At 42.0% G+C, this 16276-nt stretch overlaps 1 protein-coding gene across 2 annotated transcripts in view; it reads right to left on the reverse strand.

Annotated features, from left to right (window-relative positions):
- The window catches only part of SLC35F3 (solute carrier family 35 member F3), a 167999-nt gene that overhangs the window by 40621 nt on the left and 111102 nt on the right, over nt 1-16276 (reverse strand). For both annotated transcript variants that reach the window (XM_048298270.1, XM_048298271.1), the window contains one exon: nt 5782-6106. In XM_048298270.1, the coding sequence (XP_048154227.1) occupies nt 5782-6106 (325 nt within the window). The remainder of the gene's footprint in view (nt 1-5781; nt 6107-16276) is intronic.

The raw sequence follows: 16276 nt of genomic DNA on the forward strand, positions 1-16276 counted from the left end.
ATTTTTGACAGCTGGCTGAGAAATTTTTGTTTCACGAGGCATAAAGACCAAGAGACCATGACATTAATCTTTAATCACCTAAGAAAACAAACCTCCCCAAAGAAGCAGTGGAAATGACGACTCACGCGATCATCTGGCAATAGGGCAGCATAGCTGTATTATGTCAAGGCAGCAGCAAGGGGCCACCTCCAGAACCCCCGTGGGGTGACAGCACACCCACCCCATATCCCATGGGGAGACACTTTCCTCTTCAAAAGGCAAGAAATAGCAGCTGCTGCAGGTTTCATCAGGAAGAGGTAACTACTTGACTTGAGAAACAGAAGTTAACAACCACATCACCCTGAGCTCTGTGGCTTGGGCTTCGGCTGAGCTAAGCCCAAACGAATGCCCCATGACCAAGCTTGATGCCATACAGACAACAGGTTGGACACTGGACACATGCCCACCAGCACTGCCACTACCACAAACATCACACTGTTCCAGCAGAAGGCTTCCCTACTACTGCTACTTGCAAAATTTGGCCTTGTCTTCAGCTAGAACCTCTGGCAGAAAAGTGCATATTCACTGAAAACAGTTGGAGAAGTGATACAGTGGTCCATCAATAACACAACACCACCAGCAGCTCAGATATCTGCAGGAGAGATAAAGATGACTACGAGTATCATAAACCTCTTGTACAATATCCACATCTTCTTTTAATTAATTGCTTTGATACCAAGCACAAAGGTGAGCCCTGAGAGATGACTGTAGAGGTCAAACTGATCTCTTGCTGTAGAGATCAAACTGATTTAATCTGGAGTTACTCCTAACTGGTGTCTTTTGAACACAGGTAAGAATCAGATGCTCTATCTTTTAATTTCAAGCTTAATTTGTTCCTTGGTTGCTTTTTTATTTTTATTTTTATTTTTCCCAAGAAGCTAATGTGAACCTGAAATGTAAAGTGATTTTATTTTGACGAACACAAAGTAAATAGGTATTATTTTAAGGATAATGTTCTTAATTAGACAAATAGGAGTTTATAAACCGAAGTTTTTTGAAAGAAAACATGCTTCACTGGGTGACATTTACTAAAAACACTTGCATTTGTCATGTCTTGATGCCTCCACAGCTTATTTATGACTCTCTTAATGCTGTCTGCTCTGGTGGCGAAGATCCCATCTAAGTAGTAATATAAATCAGTAGGATGCCAAAAGTTAACCACACTACAACATTTTAATGCTGCTGGGTAAGAGAGGCTCATGAACACAAACCACTGAAAAATCGATAGTAAAACAGCATCCAGTCACGCCAAATGGCTCTGACCTTTTTTTCCCCTTAGAGTTTCATGGTTGCCAGGGGTTTGGTTACCAGTGGGGTTCTCTGCCTGCTGCAGAAAAGGAGGGCAGTACCGATGGTGCAGTGAATTGCATTTCATATGAGTCAGGATCAAACTAAAGGACTCAACTCCTTGTATTACTGGGGGTGATGGCTAGTGTCTCATCTTCTCCATGGTAGCAGAAATACCTCTGAAACATGTTTAGAAACTGGCCCACATTCTCCTGGACCTCAAGTGAAGCTATGGCACTGAAACTTCAAGGCCCCTTGATTCTGGGCCCATATGCATATAGATCAAAAGTGGCTTCTGTGAAGTCAATATGTAGGTAAATCAGAGTAAGTGAGATCTACTATGTTAGTCCTCTACCATTGTTGCATCAGTGTTTTGGCTCAGTTTCAAAGACATAGCAATACTTTGGTGTTACTTGCAACTTTTTCTTTATTTTCAAAGAAAAATCTTCAGATTCTGAAAGATTAGTGGCAGATAATTTGGGGACAATATCGAGACAAAACTCTGAATCAGTGAAAAAGAACATTCTAAAATGTTCAAATGTGGTGGCAGATCAGTGCGGGGACTGCACTGTGTTGATTTCTTCATTTGCCCAACACATCATGTGCATTCAAGGTTTCAGAAGAGATTTAGTTTTAGCTTCTGTTGTGTTCTTTAGTCCTAAAGCTTTATGAAATAAAAATCAAGATCTAAATGATAAATGAATAAATAAATAAATAATCCTGAAAACCATTCTTGAAAGTCCTTCCCTTTCCTTCTCAAAAAAATCATTAGCTAAGACCACACCATCAAAATAAGCAAGCTTTCTGAGGTGTTTTTCTAAAATGGGAATAAACCTCTCTATTATTCCTCCCAGCTGGAACACAGAGGGCGAGTCTTTATAAAAGGCGTGTTTCATTCTGCCTAGACATACACAAAGCTAAGCAATATCTTGCAGAGATTTTAATTTAATCTTTCATGTAGCCAGGGAGTTTTAAGCCCTAGTGCTTTTAATTTATGTTACCTCATAAATTAATAATGTAGGTATGATGGAGGATAGCTCATCAGATTAAATGGGTCATTTTTTAAAGCAGTTTGGAAGCAAAAAGTATGAAGTACTCTTAAATGATGCATTAGGTGCACAAATCATTACATGTGTTATTTCTGGACTGGACAGTGGTTGAAATGAATAATATTTTAGTTACAGTAATTTTATTTTAAGCTAGTGAGCACTTGCACAAGAAGTAGGAGAGTGATGCTGACCCTGGCATGCTCTCCTGTGGCCTTCCAGAGCTCTCCGTATCACTCCCATGCATGCAGTCCTGCGCCATGATGTCCTTGGTAGCAACCATGGGAGAAGTTCTCTCTAAGCAGCCTACACTTGGGCACAACCCTGACAGCATTTGATGGAGCTGTACAGGGAGTATAGAGCAGCTGGAAGTGAATGCATGAGTTCTGGTTTGCTATGAAGAGTGACTCTCTCCCCATGGTGTGGATACACTGATAGTCTACTTCAGCTTAAACAGCAAGTTCCTTACCATGCAATATGGTTCAATCATAAATCCTTAATACTTCACATTGTGGTCTAATACTCAAAATCTTATAAAGAAACTGAATAAACCTGCTCTTACATTCATGTCACTACAAAAGTTTGGTGGCAAATTTACAACTATTATACATGTTATAAAAAGGGGAAAAAAAAATCTGTTTTTCTGTCATAAGTCAGGTAAAAACTGGTTTATGTCCATGATGGGTATGTTCTTCTTGTGCGACTACAAACCATAAAAATTAATGTATTTACAGCATAGCATACATACTGGTACAATACAACAGGAATTTAAAAACAGTAATAAACCATATAATCTATGTAGGAGGGACTATACATCTATTCACTGTTGCTACATTTTATGATCCCCCTTTTGTGTATTTTTCCCGGTGGTTGCTGTTTTTTATGTGCCCTTTAACTGTATAGGGAGGTACTCAAAGCACACCTGCTGGCTCCGGCGCCCTCAGGAAGGGGCGGTGTGAAAGCACTGCCTGTGCCAGGTGGAGGGGAGGCTGAGCTGCCCAGCCTGCTGAGGTGGCTGGGTAGGTCTCCTTGGGGAGCTTTGCTGCCAAAAACATTAGATACCTGTGGATTTTAGCAGCCTGTGTGGGCAAGATCTGAGAACTCCTTCTTTTTCTACCTCACTGCTAAGGTGACTTAGACATCATATTTCCACCTTCTCCCACTACCACCTTTTAATTTACCTTGTTCCAAATTCCTGCCAGAGAGCTCAGATAATATGTAAAATACAGATGAAAGTGAAGGATAAAAGAAGCAGAAAGTGATTATGCCAGTTTCTTTATAGCTCTAGGTCAGAACTGTCTTCTTTTAACTACCCAGAAGTCTATGAAATGTCTCTCTAACATGTCCAACCATGCCTGAACTGCAAGCTTTCCTGAAGATGGTGATACCTCATATGGAGCTGCAAAGTCCCTGTGTATCTCTTTCCCTATATATTTGCACACAAACATAATATGGAAAAAGGGTGAATAATCAAGGGGGGAGGCTGGACCGCAGTGCTTGGGTTTACTGATGTATACGCATGTGACATCTCAGCTGTAATGGAGCAAGCAGATGAGCAGTAAATCTTTTCACAGTTACTCTTCGTGCAGCACCACCAAAAGGCCTCAGTGTAGATAGTGGACATGCTGAGGCAGACACTATGTAAACACACGGTAAGGGGGGGTCTTCCCTCCTCTCTAAAGGACTTCTCATCCAAAAGAACAGCGAGTACAAGGAAATCAGAGGTCTGTAGTGACTTGCTCTAAACCACAGAACAAATCTGCAGCAAAGCTAGGAGCCATAGCCGCATCTCCAAATGCACACATCTTCCCTGACACCCAGAAAAACCTAAGTTAACCCTATTCAGTCTACTTGTCAGACACACAAACACACACTATTTATGAAGCCTGGGCAAGCCTACTGCTAATGATATCCCCCTGCATCCCAAACATGCTGCAGGGCTTGCACCTGCTCTTCAATTCAGCCCTCATTTAATTAATGAAAGACATAAAACTACCAACTGTATCAATTTACTGCAGCAGTAACAAGTATGATGCTCTGGGTTTTTAACCCCAGGGATCTGGCAAACCACAACTGCTCACCCCAGAATTCAGCAGTATTTAAAACATTCTCTGAGAGCAGCTGGAAAGAAAAATACTTAAAACCAAAGAAACAAAAAGGTAGTAGCTTTTAGGCTAGCATTTGTTGCTGTTTTTAGATTAAACTGTAGCTTTCTGTAACCTCCGTACTCCTCTTATCTCTGAAGCAACCACATTTGCCGTGAACAAATACAACCTGAAGACTAAAGTGCAGGAAACGTGGCGCTTATGAAAATGCCTTTAGAACTTCTGCAGCCTGCTCTAGAACCTGCAGTGAATGGTCATATCCTTTATCTGCAGCCCCCAGATCATTTAAAAGACGAAGCAACCACAATGATAGTTAAGCAGTAAAATCTCGTAACCCTAGACATCTGAGGTAGAGCATTTCCTGAGTAACCTGGTTTCTTAGCTTTTTCTTGTAGTAAGTTTCCACCTTGCTGTGGCGCAGCTGGGAGCTGAGAAATGTGTACTTCTTACTGTTTACTTTTCTGAGCTACTTCATTAAAAGTCTATGAGTCCCACTGTGTAACAGAAGGGGAAAACGTTGTTCACATCCTTCCACGTATCAGGGAAGCTCTCTGACATGGGACATCTTGATGGCTGAGTCATCCCATCTGTCCCAGACACCTCTCAGGCCAAAATGAGTGGAGCAGAGCTGGGGGAGCGCTCCGTGAGAGGCAGTCTTTCAGGCAGACACAGCATCCTCAGCCTCTCACAGAGGATGGGCACTCAGGGCTTTCCATGAGTGACTCAGGCTTTGCGGGTTTGGCTTGCTATACAGACAAGGTGTGCTGAAGACAAAGTGCTGCCTTTGGTTATGACTGTACTTCCTCCCGGAAATAAACACAACAACCCAAGTTTAACTGGGATCACAGCTTGGCCTTTGATGTCAAGGGCGTAGTGCCAGGAAAATACTGCAGTACTTTTTACTCAGCTATTCAAGGCTTTGCTCTACTCCTGAGCTTGGAAAAGAAAAGCTTACTTAGCTTACTCAGAGGCTGACAGAGAAGTCAGGTAGGGGAAAGAGATATTAAAAAAAAAATTACATTTGCAGAAAACTCTTGATAAATAATAGCAGAAAATGCAGACTTTCATTACATGACTTGCACATCTCGGAAATAAATCTGAATTTCTTAATGCTGAAATGAAATCATATTAGGAATAATAACAGCACCTAGCATAGGACACACAATGAACTCAGACCATCCTTTAACAAACCTGGAGAGGAAAGCAAACACAAGTTTGATTTAACTGACTGATTTGAACAAAATGTCTGCGAAATGTAGAGCAGCATGTAAGAGCCATGGGATTAAAAACAAAAGCTCCCATACCTGTATCTTTGCTTTGGAGACTGCTTTTCAGCTGACTTAAAAACATGTCCAAGATAATACAAAGGAAAGAATAAAAAGTTCCAGTTTGTTGCAAACCACGTTAGAGTGAAGGGTGCATCGAATTTCTTAAAGGTCAGTTTTGCTAGCTGGGTGGAACCCGACCAAGAGGAGCAGACACCCAGGACCACGGCCACACCCCAGAAAATCTTCTTGAGTTGCGTCACGGAGCATTTCCAGCAGCAGCGGTTCACCCTTCCACTGCCTTCCGCCCCAGCTTGCATCTGTGCTTCGGCTGGGGCTGGAGACTCCCGGGAGCGCTCATCTCCTGCGGAGAAGAAAACACATGGCTTACTAAGGAAATCCATCCTACATTTTAGTTTTCAAATCTTAGGCCCTTCTGAAGTCACGTGGAGCTTTATGAGCAAAGGAACCCACCGGATCTTGCCACAAAATGTCCTTTGTTTTTAGATCATTGCAAAGCCTCTGGTTGAACTGAGGCATAATTAGAATGCAAATAACAATTATCACCTGTAGATTTAGAAGCTGTTGAGTAAAATGGAAGTGAAAATTACATGTTGCTTTGATGTACATAGAAAGGCTTAACACACCACTTAAACTCGTGCTGTTAGGATGTGTAAATGAATGAAAAATATGGTATTGAGTTTAATAAAGCAGCAAAGGGGATTATAACAGCACTTGAAATTGTTATTGTCTTGGAAAATGCAGAAATGGCCAGTTTATGGAATATGGTGTTTCTTAAAAGAGAGGGAGGGCAATACATTTAATCTTGAAGTTAAGCAAAATCACTGCAACACAAATAGCATGATTAATACTGAATTGGATCACCAGGCATTTCAGTGATCCCTGGAAAAACAGGTCTCCTGTGGCTGTAGCCAGATGGCAAAAACTAGACCAACCCACAGGCTGCCCTGAAGTCCATCTCTGATCAGGCAATCCTAACTTTTTTCAGTTCGAGTCCTGCACAAACTGAGACTGGACTGGAGCTTTGCCCCTTTATAACTAAGCCTAGCATGCTGCTGGAAATTTTTCTCCTAAAAAACCTTGCCCCTTCAATCCTCAAACACCAACTGTTATAGCCCTGCTATCCTACAGCTATCAGTCAATAATGTATCCAGCTTGTGAATGAATGAGCAAAGAGAGGTTAGGTGGTTGAGTTCCAGAGATCAAAACATGCTGGCAGACCTCAGCAGCAGGCCACTGCCCTTAGGGATTTCTACCTGCCTTTCCTAAATTCACCCCATTCAACATCCGCTGAAGTTGTCAGTCCCCCACACACAACACTCAGCAGTGATGTCTCTTAGAGGCTGACTGCAGTTTAGTTGGTCCATTTGCCTAAAGCAGGAAGTAACAGTAGTTCATGTTGAAATCCAGCAATCTACAACTTCAAAACTGTCCAGAATTTACTGCATGCATTGAAAGATGAAAACATGTAAGTAAAGCCAGGACAGTGAGAGACTGTATTATTGCCAAACATTTATATATGTTCAAGGCAGATGAAGAGAGGTCCACATACGAAAAAAAAAGTCCTTCCTTATCCTGGTGTGAATTAGTATTTGGAATGGAAAATCTCCTATTTCAAGGTAACATAAATTTGTATTTACATGACCTAACACATTATGAAAGAAAATTTTTTCTTTCTATGGAAAGAACTATTTAGTTATTTCTCTACAGGTAAGAAATACATTATCTGAGCTAAAAGTACCATTAGTTTGCCTGGTAAAGCTGTATTTTATAACAAGAAGGACTGTGGCCTCTATTTGATGGCCTGATATCTAAAAAGAACGTACAGCAGGAAAGATATAAACATCTAGCCTTTTTGTGTGGTTTTCAGAGAGATAGGGATGTTTCTGATTTCTCCACTTATTTCAGTTTTCAATAGAAGATTGTGTGGGCAGCCTCCCACATAACAAGAGATGCACCAGCAAGCCAATGAACTGTCCAAAGTTAATGTGACCTTGTATTAAACACATAATGGAAAGGTTACAAGTTACCTGCCAAATGTTTCAATTGAAAACAGACTGCCTGAGAAGACTTGGCTCATTCAAAATAATTCTAATGCATTTTCTTAGTAATACTTTGCTTGTAACTAATGCTTCTTGCCTCACTTGCTGCACAGACCAGTGTCAGGGTTCAGTTTATACCAAACAATGGAACACTCATTTATTTTAACCTCACCATGTAATGGGCAGTTGCCAGCACTCTCTTTGCTGTCCGCCACGCAAGTCCTGCAATGATTACCGCATTTTTCCTTTCCACTCAAGATCTTCTTCCGAGCATTGTCACTGCAACACCAAACACTTCACACACCCCAACAAACTCCAGCATCCTTCTTCCCATGGACCACTGGGATTTCTGGGCACAGAATAAATGAATTCAGGAAGCCAGTGTGCCAAACAAGAGCTTAAGAGGAGTTTGTGCCTCTGGGTCAATGCAACTGCACTCAGAGTTTACATTTTTGAAACTACTTGGACACGTAGGCAAAAATGGTCCTCCTTCTAGAAGACAGCCAGTGAGGTATCTGCCATTCCCATCTTTCTGCAGTTACTCCCCTGGGAAACAGGAAACCAGGATTTAAACCACTCCTGCTGAAGATATTTAACATTAGGAACGTGCCTAAAGCCACTGGGGTATTTTAAGATGAGTAGGTGCTCTGAATCACAGCACTGAAGCTGTGTTATTTCTTCTAATATGAGAATCAATCACAACTCTACCATCTGACACTCAAGATCTGGCAATAAAGTGTTGATAGACAGCCCACTACAGACACTGTGGTGAAGATCTTCCCCTCGTGAAGGGCTGAAGCCACCTGCCCAGATCCCCATTGTACTGTGCATGTACACAGGAGTCAGCAGTTCACCTGGACAGCTTGCATGCCTTCTACTCTGTTCCATGGCAATTACTCCCTAAAGCTGAACTTTACTGATGCTTTCTCTGCTACATAGGCAAAATTACTTGTCCAGGTATATTTAATTTTGTGTTAAACACACCAACAGAAACATTTGCTTTCAGCAATAGACAATACTGCATGCATAACTTCTAAAGGGACCTTGCACCTGAAAGGTTAACTTTCTAGGGATGCTCGTTCTCTTGATGCTTTTACATCCTGGAGGGACTAAAAACTTATCCCAGGCACAATGGATTTCATAATGATAGGGGTAAAAACCACTGTCTGATGATTAACAGTTACAAGCCGAGACTTGTAATATCTCTCAATATCTGTAGTATCTATCAGTGAAACTCATGATTGCTTGTGCCACAGCCTTTTCCAGTGGATGCACCACTGACCTGGAGAACACCTGGGACATAATCTGCCCCCAAAAAACAGATTGTCTTTGGAGATGGCGGACACGACAGATGATATACACTCATGCGGTCTCATCCTCTCATTTACTGTGGAGAGCACTTGCCTGCCAGCTGGCAAACACAAAACCCAAAGCTGTAGTTTGCCTTGTCAAGTGCCTGTGTCTCTCCTGGGGACATTTTCCTCACCCGAACCACAGGTGCACTGTTGGGGTGACATTAAACCCACACATGGCTGAAAAGCTCCTCTCTAACACTGCACAAGGGCACAAGGGTCAGCTGGCAACAGAATACACATGAATTTAAAGATGGCAAAATGTCTTTTTAGAATTGATAAGGCAGGGCATTGAAGAATTTTATTTCTGCAGACTTTTAATGGGTTTCTTCCATTGCTCCTTGCAGCAGACTGCTCTATATGCTACTGTATCCCCCAAAAAACCAAATTAAGATACTGAGGTAGAGGGAAAAGTGCCTATCTTGCTTTACTAATTTTGGTTTTTCATTGTCCCTTTTGTTCATTCATTTTCCTTTGTCATAAATCCCAAATGGGACCATTCCTCCTCCCTCCCTTTCAGTCCAACCTCTCTCCCATGGCATTCAGAAACAAAGGAAGGAAATCATCTCCAAAGCTACCGCCAATGCCATTAACCATGGAGATGCCCAGCTCCAGAAAACTGCTGTCCTTCTGTTTCCTCTGTTATGGCTAAGACCCCCCTCAGTTGACTTCAGATACCTCTAGCAGGGCCATCTATACCTGAGCTATTTACTCCACAGACCCAGCTAAAGGCCATGAAGCAAAAGAGGCATGGTTAGGCACTACACCTTTAAAGCTTTAAAGGTAACACCTTGAAATAAGCTGTCCAGGCCTCTTCTAAAGTCTGTACAAGAGTCTTACGACTCCTGTGCACAGCTAGATAGCTATAAACTTACGGTAGGACCACACTGTACCTCAATGTGTATGTTAAAAATGTGATACTGATAAAAACCAAGGGTGGCATTCATCTTCTTAGTTTGAGACATCTGCTATGCCGATTTGTGTATCTGAGACGGTGATTTACACTTTCTGCATAGTTAGTAGACAGAAAAAAGACATTTCCATAGCACGATTTATCCCCTCCTAAAGAAGATGATTAAAACGAGCCAGATGAATCACTCTCTCTAAACGCTTGTTTCTCTCCACCAGCTCTAAACAGTCTGGGGCGACAAGCTGGAAGTAGGTGTCTCTGGTGTGGGTGTCTGAAGCTGGGTGAGATGAGTCCCACCTCTCCACCACTGCTGTCAGGAACAGAGAGTAAAGCCACCACAGACAGCGCTGGTGGACTTGGAGCTGTGCAGTGCCACACGAACATATTTAGCTGTCATCAGTGACCTGCTTTAGCTGTTGTCAGCTAGTCAGCAACTCAGGGAAGGAAGTATTACACAAGAGCTGGGTGCCCTTTCTAGTCCTTCAGAGTGAGAAAGTGACCCTTACAGACTAAGGTCCTGCCTATTAAGGACCAAAACATGTACCTAATGATAATGCACAACTCTTCTAGGTTCCCCAGGCTAGGAATGTGCTTTGGAGCAAGCATATTCTTAAACAGTTCTTTAAATCGGGCTTCTGGAAAAAATTCTGGTAAAAAGAACCCTCACAGGTCTCTCTGACAATTACAAATGAGACATCCTGAAGGTATTTCCATTTTGCCAGCCTGTCAAATGTTTTGTAACTGCTTGAGCATTGAGCAGAACAAATCTGCTTGCAAAAATACATGCTTATCGTAAAGAGGGGAGGAGGAGCTGAGGCAAGTCCTGTAAGACAGTGTCTGACTCTCAGCATGGTTAGAGCTCTAGAAACCTGTGACATGCAGGGGGATCAGAGCTGGATACTACCCAAGGCATATTCTCACAGCCTTGAATGCTGTGTGACTTCTTCACCCAGTATCTACTACAGGGAGAGATCAGTGGAAGACAATTAGTTCCAACATACCTCAGAACACACACAACAGCTTCTGATGGTGGTCTTCTGGACACCCAATATTATTTGCCTCAGTAGCAGACTCACAAACTCCTCAAATTTTGTTTTTATCCTGTTCCTGCCTATCACAGTTTTACCCTGTTCCTACCACACCAACCATGCATTATTTAGGTGTTCAAGGTTTTTGAGCTAAACTGATAAAAACCAGCTGAAGCATCATGCTGGGAGGATGAAATACCAAATTCATGAAGTGATTTACATCTCTAATTACCACTGTAGTTGTCTAAACCTTAAATGTTAATATTTGTTCAGATCTGTTGCCTAGGCATTTTTTTTGCAGTCAGTCAGGTTAAAGAGTGAGGTCTCAGGGACTCACTTGTGGCCTAGCAGACCACCCAGCACCTAGTGCAGCTTTCTTGTGCCATTGTCAGTGATGGCCTCTCCTTTCACAGGTCATCCTGGTGTCTGGTTTTGAGAAACTGTTAATATTTCATTTGGGGAGCCAGTAATCTCCATGTATCAACCTTCCTGCACAGATGTAATGAGAGCATGCTCAGCCTAACTTCTGCATCAAGGGACATTCCCTCATTTTCCAAATTAGGTCTAGCTTTGCCAAAACTGTTTGTAGCAGCTGTAACCTCCTCCCAGTCCCACTAGAGCTCATCAGATGCCAAAGAATCTGTTCCTGGGCATGCCAAAGGACCATGACTTCTAACACCTATGTGCCTCTCTTACACCCAGACTCTGTCAGGATTCAAAGACACATTTAAGTTTTCATCTCTCATTTTAGGAGTCATCTCCAGTATGTATTTCCATTCTGTATTTGAAGTAGTCACTGGAACAAGGCTAGGGCCTCACTTTTTCTCCTCTGGGCAAATGACCTCCTGAATTTATGGTTTCCTGATAAGTAAGGATGTTTTCTCTTCTAAGCCAACCAGTTTTGCTGGTATCTGGGTTCTCCTGGCCTTGGAGGGCCTGTGGACACTCTCTTTGGCAGATGGATATCCTGCTCCTAGCAGAGGGGTGGAAGGCTGCTCTATGCACTAAGCTACTGAAGAGGGACACACACTCCTCCTCCACTTTTTGAAGGAAAGGTTTCAGCCACTTAGCTGCCAACTCAGCTCTGAAACAGAGTTGTAAGTGCTAAAGAGAGTGAGCAATAGTCAGAATAGGCATCTTAGATGGCATAAAGGACAGCATAATCTATTGGGCAAACTAGATGATTCATCCTGCAGCCTCACCAGTGTTCTCTGGCAGTGGTCAACAGGCACATTGATAAAGGAGGTGCAGGTACCCTTTCCAGGTTTTGAAGAATCTCCCAATAAAATCCGTCTCCAAAGGGCCTTACAGAAAATGGGCAGACAGGGAAAGTGCTGGAATGGATAAAAGGCTCAGTACAGGACAGGAAACCAACGAGGAGTATACACAGCAATAGGGGAAGTGGCCAAAGCTCTGCAGAGCTTTGCTGTGGGAACCGCACTCTTCACCATTAACCACAGGTAACCGGAGCAAGGGAGTGAGCCACAAGGCAACAAAGTTTCCTAATGATGTGAAGTTAGGCAGGTCAGCAAGGGCAATGGCCAGCTGCAGGGGATGACAGACTATGTGACCAGGTCATACATCAGCAGATGGAGAAGTGTGCTGATAAAGAGGTGCAGGTGGGAGTAAACAACCCACATGCTGCACGCTCAGTGGCCACTGCCATTAGGGATTATGAGCTCTTCGCACACTGCTCTGTGGAAAAGGGCAACTCAGTGTTCAAGAGCAGCAAAAAAAGCAAAATAACTGCCAAAAATTACTAGGAACAAAGCAGAAAAAAGAAATCTTTTCCTACATCTGGGGAAGCTGCAACTGTCAGCACACCCACACTGTGAGATGAGTGTCAGGCTAGAAAATACATGTTCCTGTTCAATTCCACCAAGCTGGAGGCAGGACCCGATGGACTTTTGGTCAGGCCCCATATGGCAGCTGCGTGTGATTTCTGAGGAAGCTGCTCTCGGGTTCCTACAGAAAAGCTGTGAGTCCCTGTGGGTGGCTGGTGGGTGGGAATGTAATACAGCATTGGAATGACTGGGTTTGCTCACATTTCCCCAGTTTTCCAACCATAGTCAAGGCTGAAGGTCTGAAAGATCAGTAGTCTATTTTTTGTTGAATATTAATTAACGTATCATAATGGAAAAATGCCAAAACCCCCAAAAATTTTATTAAATCAGTTTTTAAATTAGAATATTTGGTCAACACAGCATTGCACATATGGATTTTTAGATGCTATTTGAGAGAAGTTTAAAGTGCTTTCTTTAAATACTTTGCTCTTAGAGTAAGAGAAAAATAATTTTACTTAATTTGATTGTGAAATAGCATGACTAATACAGAAAACAGTTTTAAAGTCCACAATAGAATTATTTTAAAGAACAAGCCCAGGGTATTAACCTATTAGGTCAGAAGGTCTGAATTGGCTTGAGGCTACAGAATAAGGGACGGAGGTATATGAAAATAGGGAAAATTGCATGAACACAAACTCAAACCAAGAAAAAAGCGTTCTGAGTTCAGACCTTCTTCTGCTATTGAAATTCATAGTATAAATGAATTAATTATAAAAGTAAAGTGTTATGATAATCTGTGCAGGATATTCGAACTTGTCTGATCTTCTCACCTTAATTTCAGCAGGGTAGAAAACAGGACTTTTGGTTCACTGACAATCAAGGTGATTCTCATCTGTGGAAATCTGTCCCATATTACTGATATCACCAGATCGTCCATATAGTTTGATTTGTATCTAATAGGCCTAAGTTTCTTGTAGCAGGTACTCTCATATTCTGAAGTATTACTCACAGATACAGTGGATTTTACCACTAAAGGTTATTATATATGAATTCCTGTTTTATCCTGTGCTAAATATTGTATCTAAACTTACTAAGAGCTGGAATTAAATAACCTCCACACATTTTTTGAAGATATGCCAAATTCTCCTCCCTAGTATACATATGCCTTTCTGCCTCTGTCAAATGTGCCAGCAAGGCTTGCTGCAAAATATATATTCTAATTCCTGTTAGCGATATAAAGAGAACTGAAAAGTTATCAACTTCATACTGCAGCAATTTGGACTTTAATCCATTTAATTTATCTTCAGAGGCAACTGCCTTGAAATTCTATTAAAAGTCCTGCATTCGAATGGGCTCATTATGATACTCTACTTTGAATTTTATGAGGTGAGGAGTTCCCCTAAATACTGTCCCTAAATTCATGACTGGAGTCCACAATCATGGAAGAAAATGGAAGATACTGGGTGCTTTTTACAGTAGCAGCATTGTGGGACTGGAAAGTAATCACCATAAAAGCATGCAAACAGTAACCCTGATTATAAGTTACATATTCTTAATATTATTCTGCATTCCATTCTTGAATAAAAATTGCACTGAATCTTACAGTGAGTTACCCAGTCACTGGGAGTTTCACCACTTACTTTGAGGAGTTATGGAAGCAAAACTTCTATTAGAACAAAAGTCAGATATGACCAAAACTGTGTTCTGGGCAAATTTTGATCAGTCTTTTCAAATTTTAGACTGAACAGAGGGTTGAGAGGTGGTGACAGACCAGACTGGATTCTCTGCAGGCAACTACTGTAATAATTATCCAGGCATTTGAGTGCTACATGTCTTTCTTCAGTAACAGTTTTATCTCCAAGGGAATTCAATTACTTATATACCAATAGAAAGAGCACATTTATATCGGTGCATATATACAGGGAGGTAAGTGAACTCATGCTAACTGTGGAGGCTCTGCTAACTGCACTGTATCAAAAACAAGACAGTGTTCTTTCTTCCTTATGGAGCTTTCAAAAATTCAGAGCTGCCTGGCTTTCAGGTAAGCACAGTTTTCGACAGAAGACTCTGCTGTAGCCCATTTATTTCTTCCATAGTGAATTCCATCTCCACCTGATTTTTCTCCTAGAATTTAAAGGCTTAACCTGCTATTGACCTCAAACACAATGCTTTTCTTAGGTCCTAAGTTCAGGTCAAAATAGTTGGAGCATCCGTTCTCTGTCAACCAACAACCAGATTCTAGTGTGGACTTGACACGGACTTGAGCATGCTCACAGTGGTTAGAGGAATGCACATCTATCCATAGAAGTCCCCACATGATTTACTCAATGATCAACTGGAAGAAAGAAGAGATGCCTCCAGCAGCAAACTCATCAAAATCTGAGCCTCCTTTAAAAAAATACAGGTTTGGCTAGGCCCATGTGGGCACTGAAGTACTCAGTATAACTCCAAGCAAAAATACATTACATGCAAAAATTCTAGTTTCTATTTTCTCTCTGATACTTGCCTCGTCCTCTTTGCAGTGAGAAAGGCTTTTGCAACCCACCATTCCTCACTTGTTTCAGTCAGCTACAGAAGACAGACTCATGCCTTTTTCAGTCACAAATAAAATATTACCCTTGCTGAGAGTTGTGCTGGGGAATTTGAGGTGATTGGGGAAAAGGCACTTCTAGCTCTTACCTCCTCACTTCTGTACTCTCCACGACTGAATGACAAGGCTTACGGGGCTCACACTTGTCTGGGTTTTTTCAGTTGAGGAGGCTTGCGGTCAGAAGTAGTGATACTGAACAAAATGTATACCTAATACTTCCAGAAGAGGCAACAGACAACTTTTGTATAACCAAAGGGTCCTTGATCTCGTGTCAAAATTCATGCCTTGAGTAGGGCTCACAAAATTTCCAGGCTGGGTACCTCTGCATTATGTCCACATAGAGCGGATCCATGTGTTTGGAACCAGGCAGCTAACATAGGAGGTGGTACCTGATTTCTCCAATAGATGGTAGGCAGCTCTGCCTAGAAGGAAGCCAGCTCTGCTCTGCTAAAAACACCTTGTTTCCTTTTGCCTTTGATCTTGTGCCGCAGTGGCTGTCAGCAAAGTTCAGTGAAGACTACAAAGTAAATCTACTCTTTCATTGGCCAAATTCCTGCTTCCGCAGGATGCTATCCAGGTCTGCAGTGGCATCTCACAGTTTATAATTAACAAAGATTAACTGGGCTGTGGACTAAAGGTTGGCAGTGGTGCTCCAGCCAAGCGGAGAGAGCTGCTTACTACATAAGTGAATGTGCTGTACTGCATATAATGTGCTAGGAAAGCAACAACATAAATAATCCTATATATGAGCCTTGCTGCTGGGAAATTGCTGGGGAATACATGTTGAGATAACTTAGGCTTGTATGT

The sequence above is a fragment of the Corvus hawaiiensis genome, chromosome 3, assembly GCF_020740725.1.
Source record: "Corvus hawaiiensis isolate bCorHaw1 chromosome 3, bCorHaw1.pri.cur, whole genome shotgun sequence".
NCBI lineage: Eukaryota > Metazoa > Chordata > Aves > Passeriformes > Corvidae > Corvus > Corvus hawaiiensis.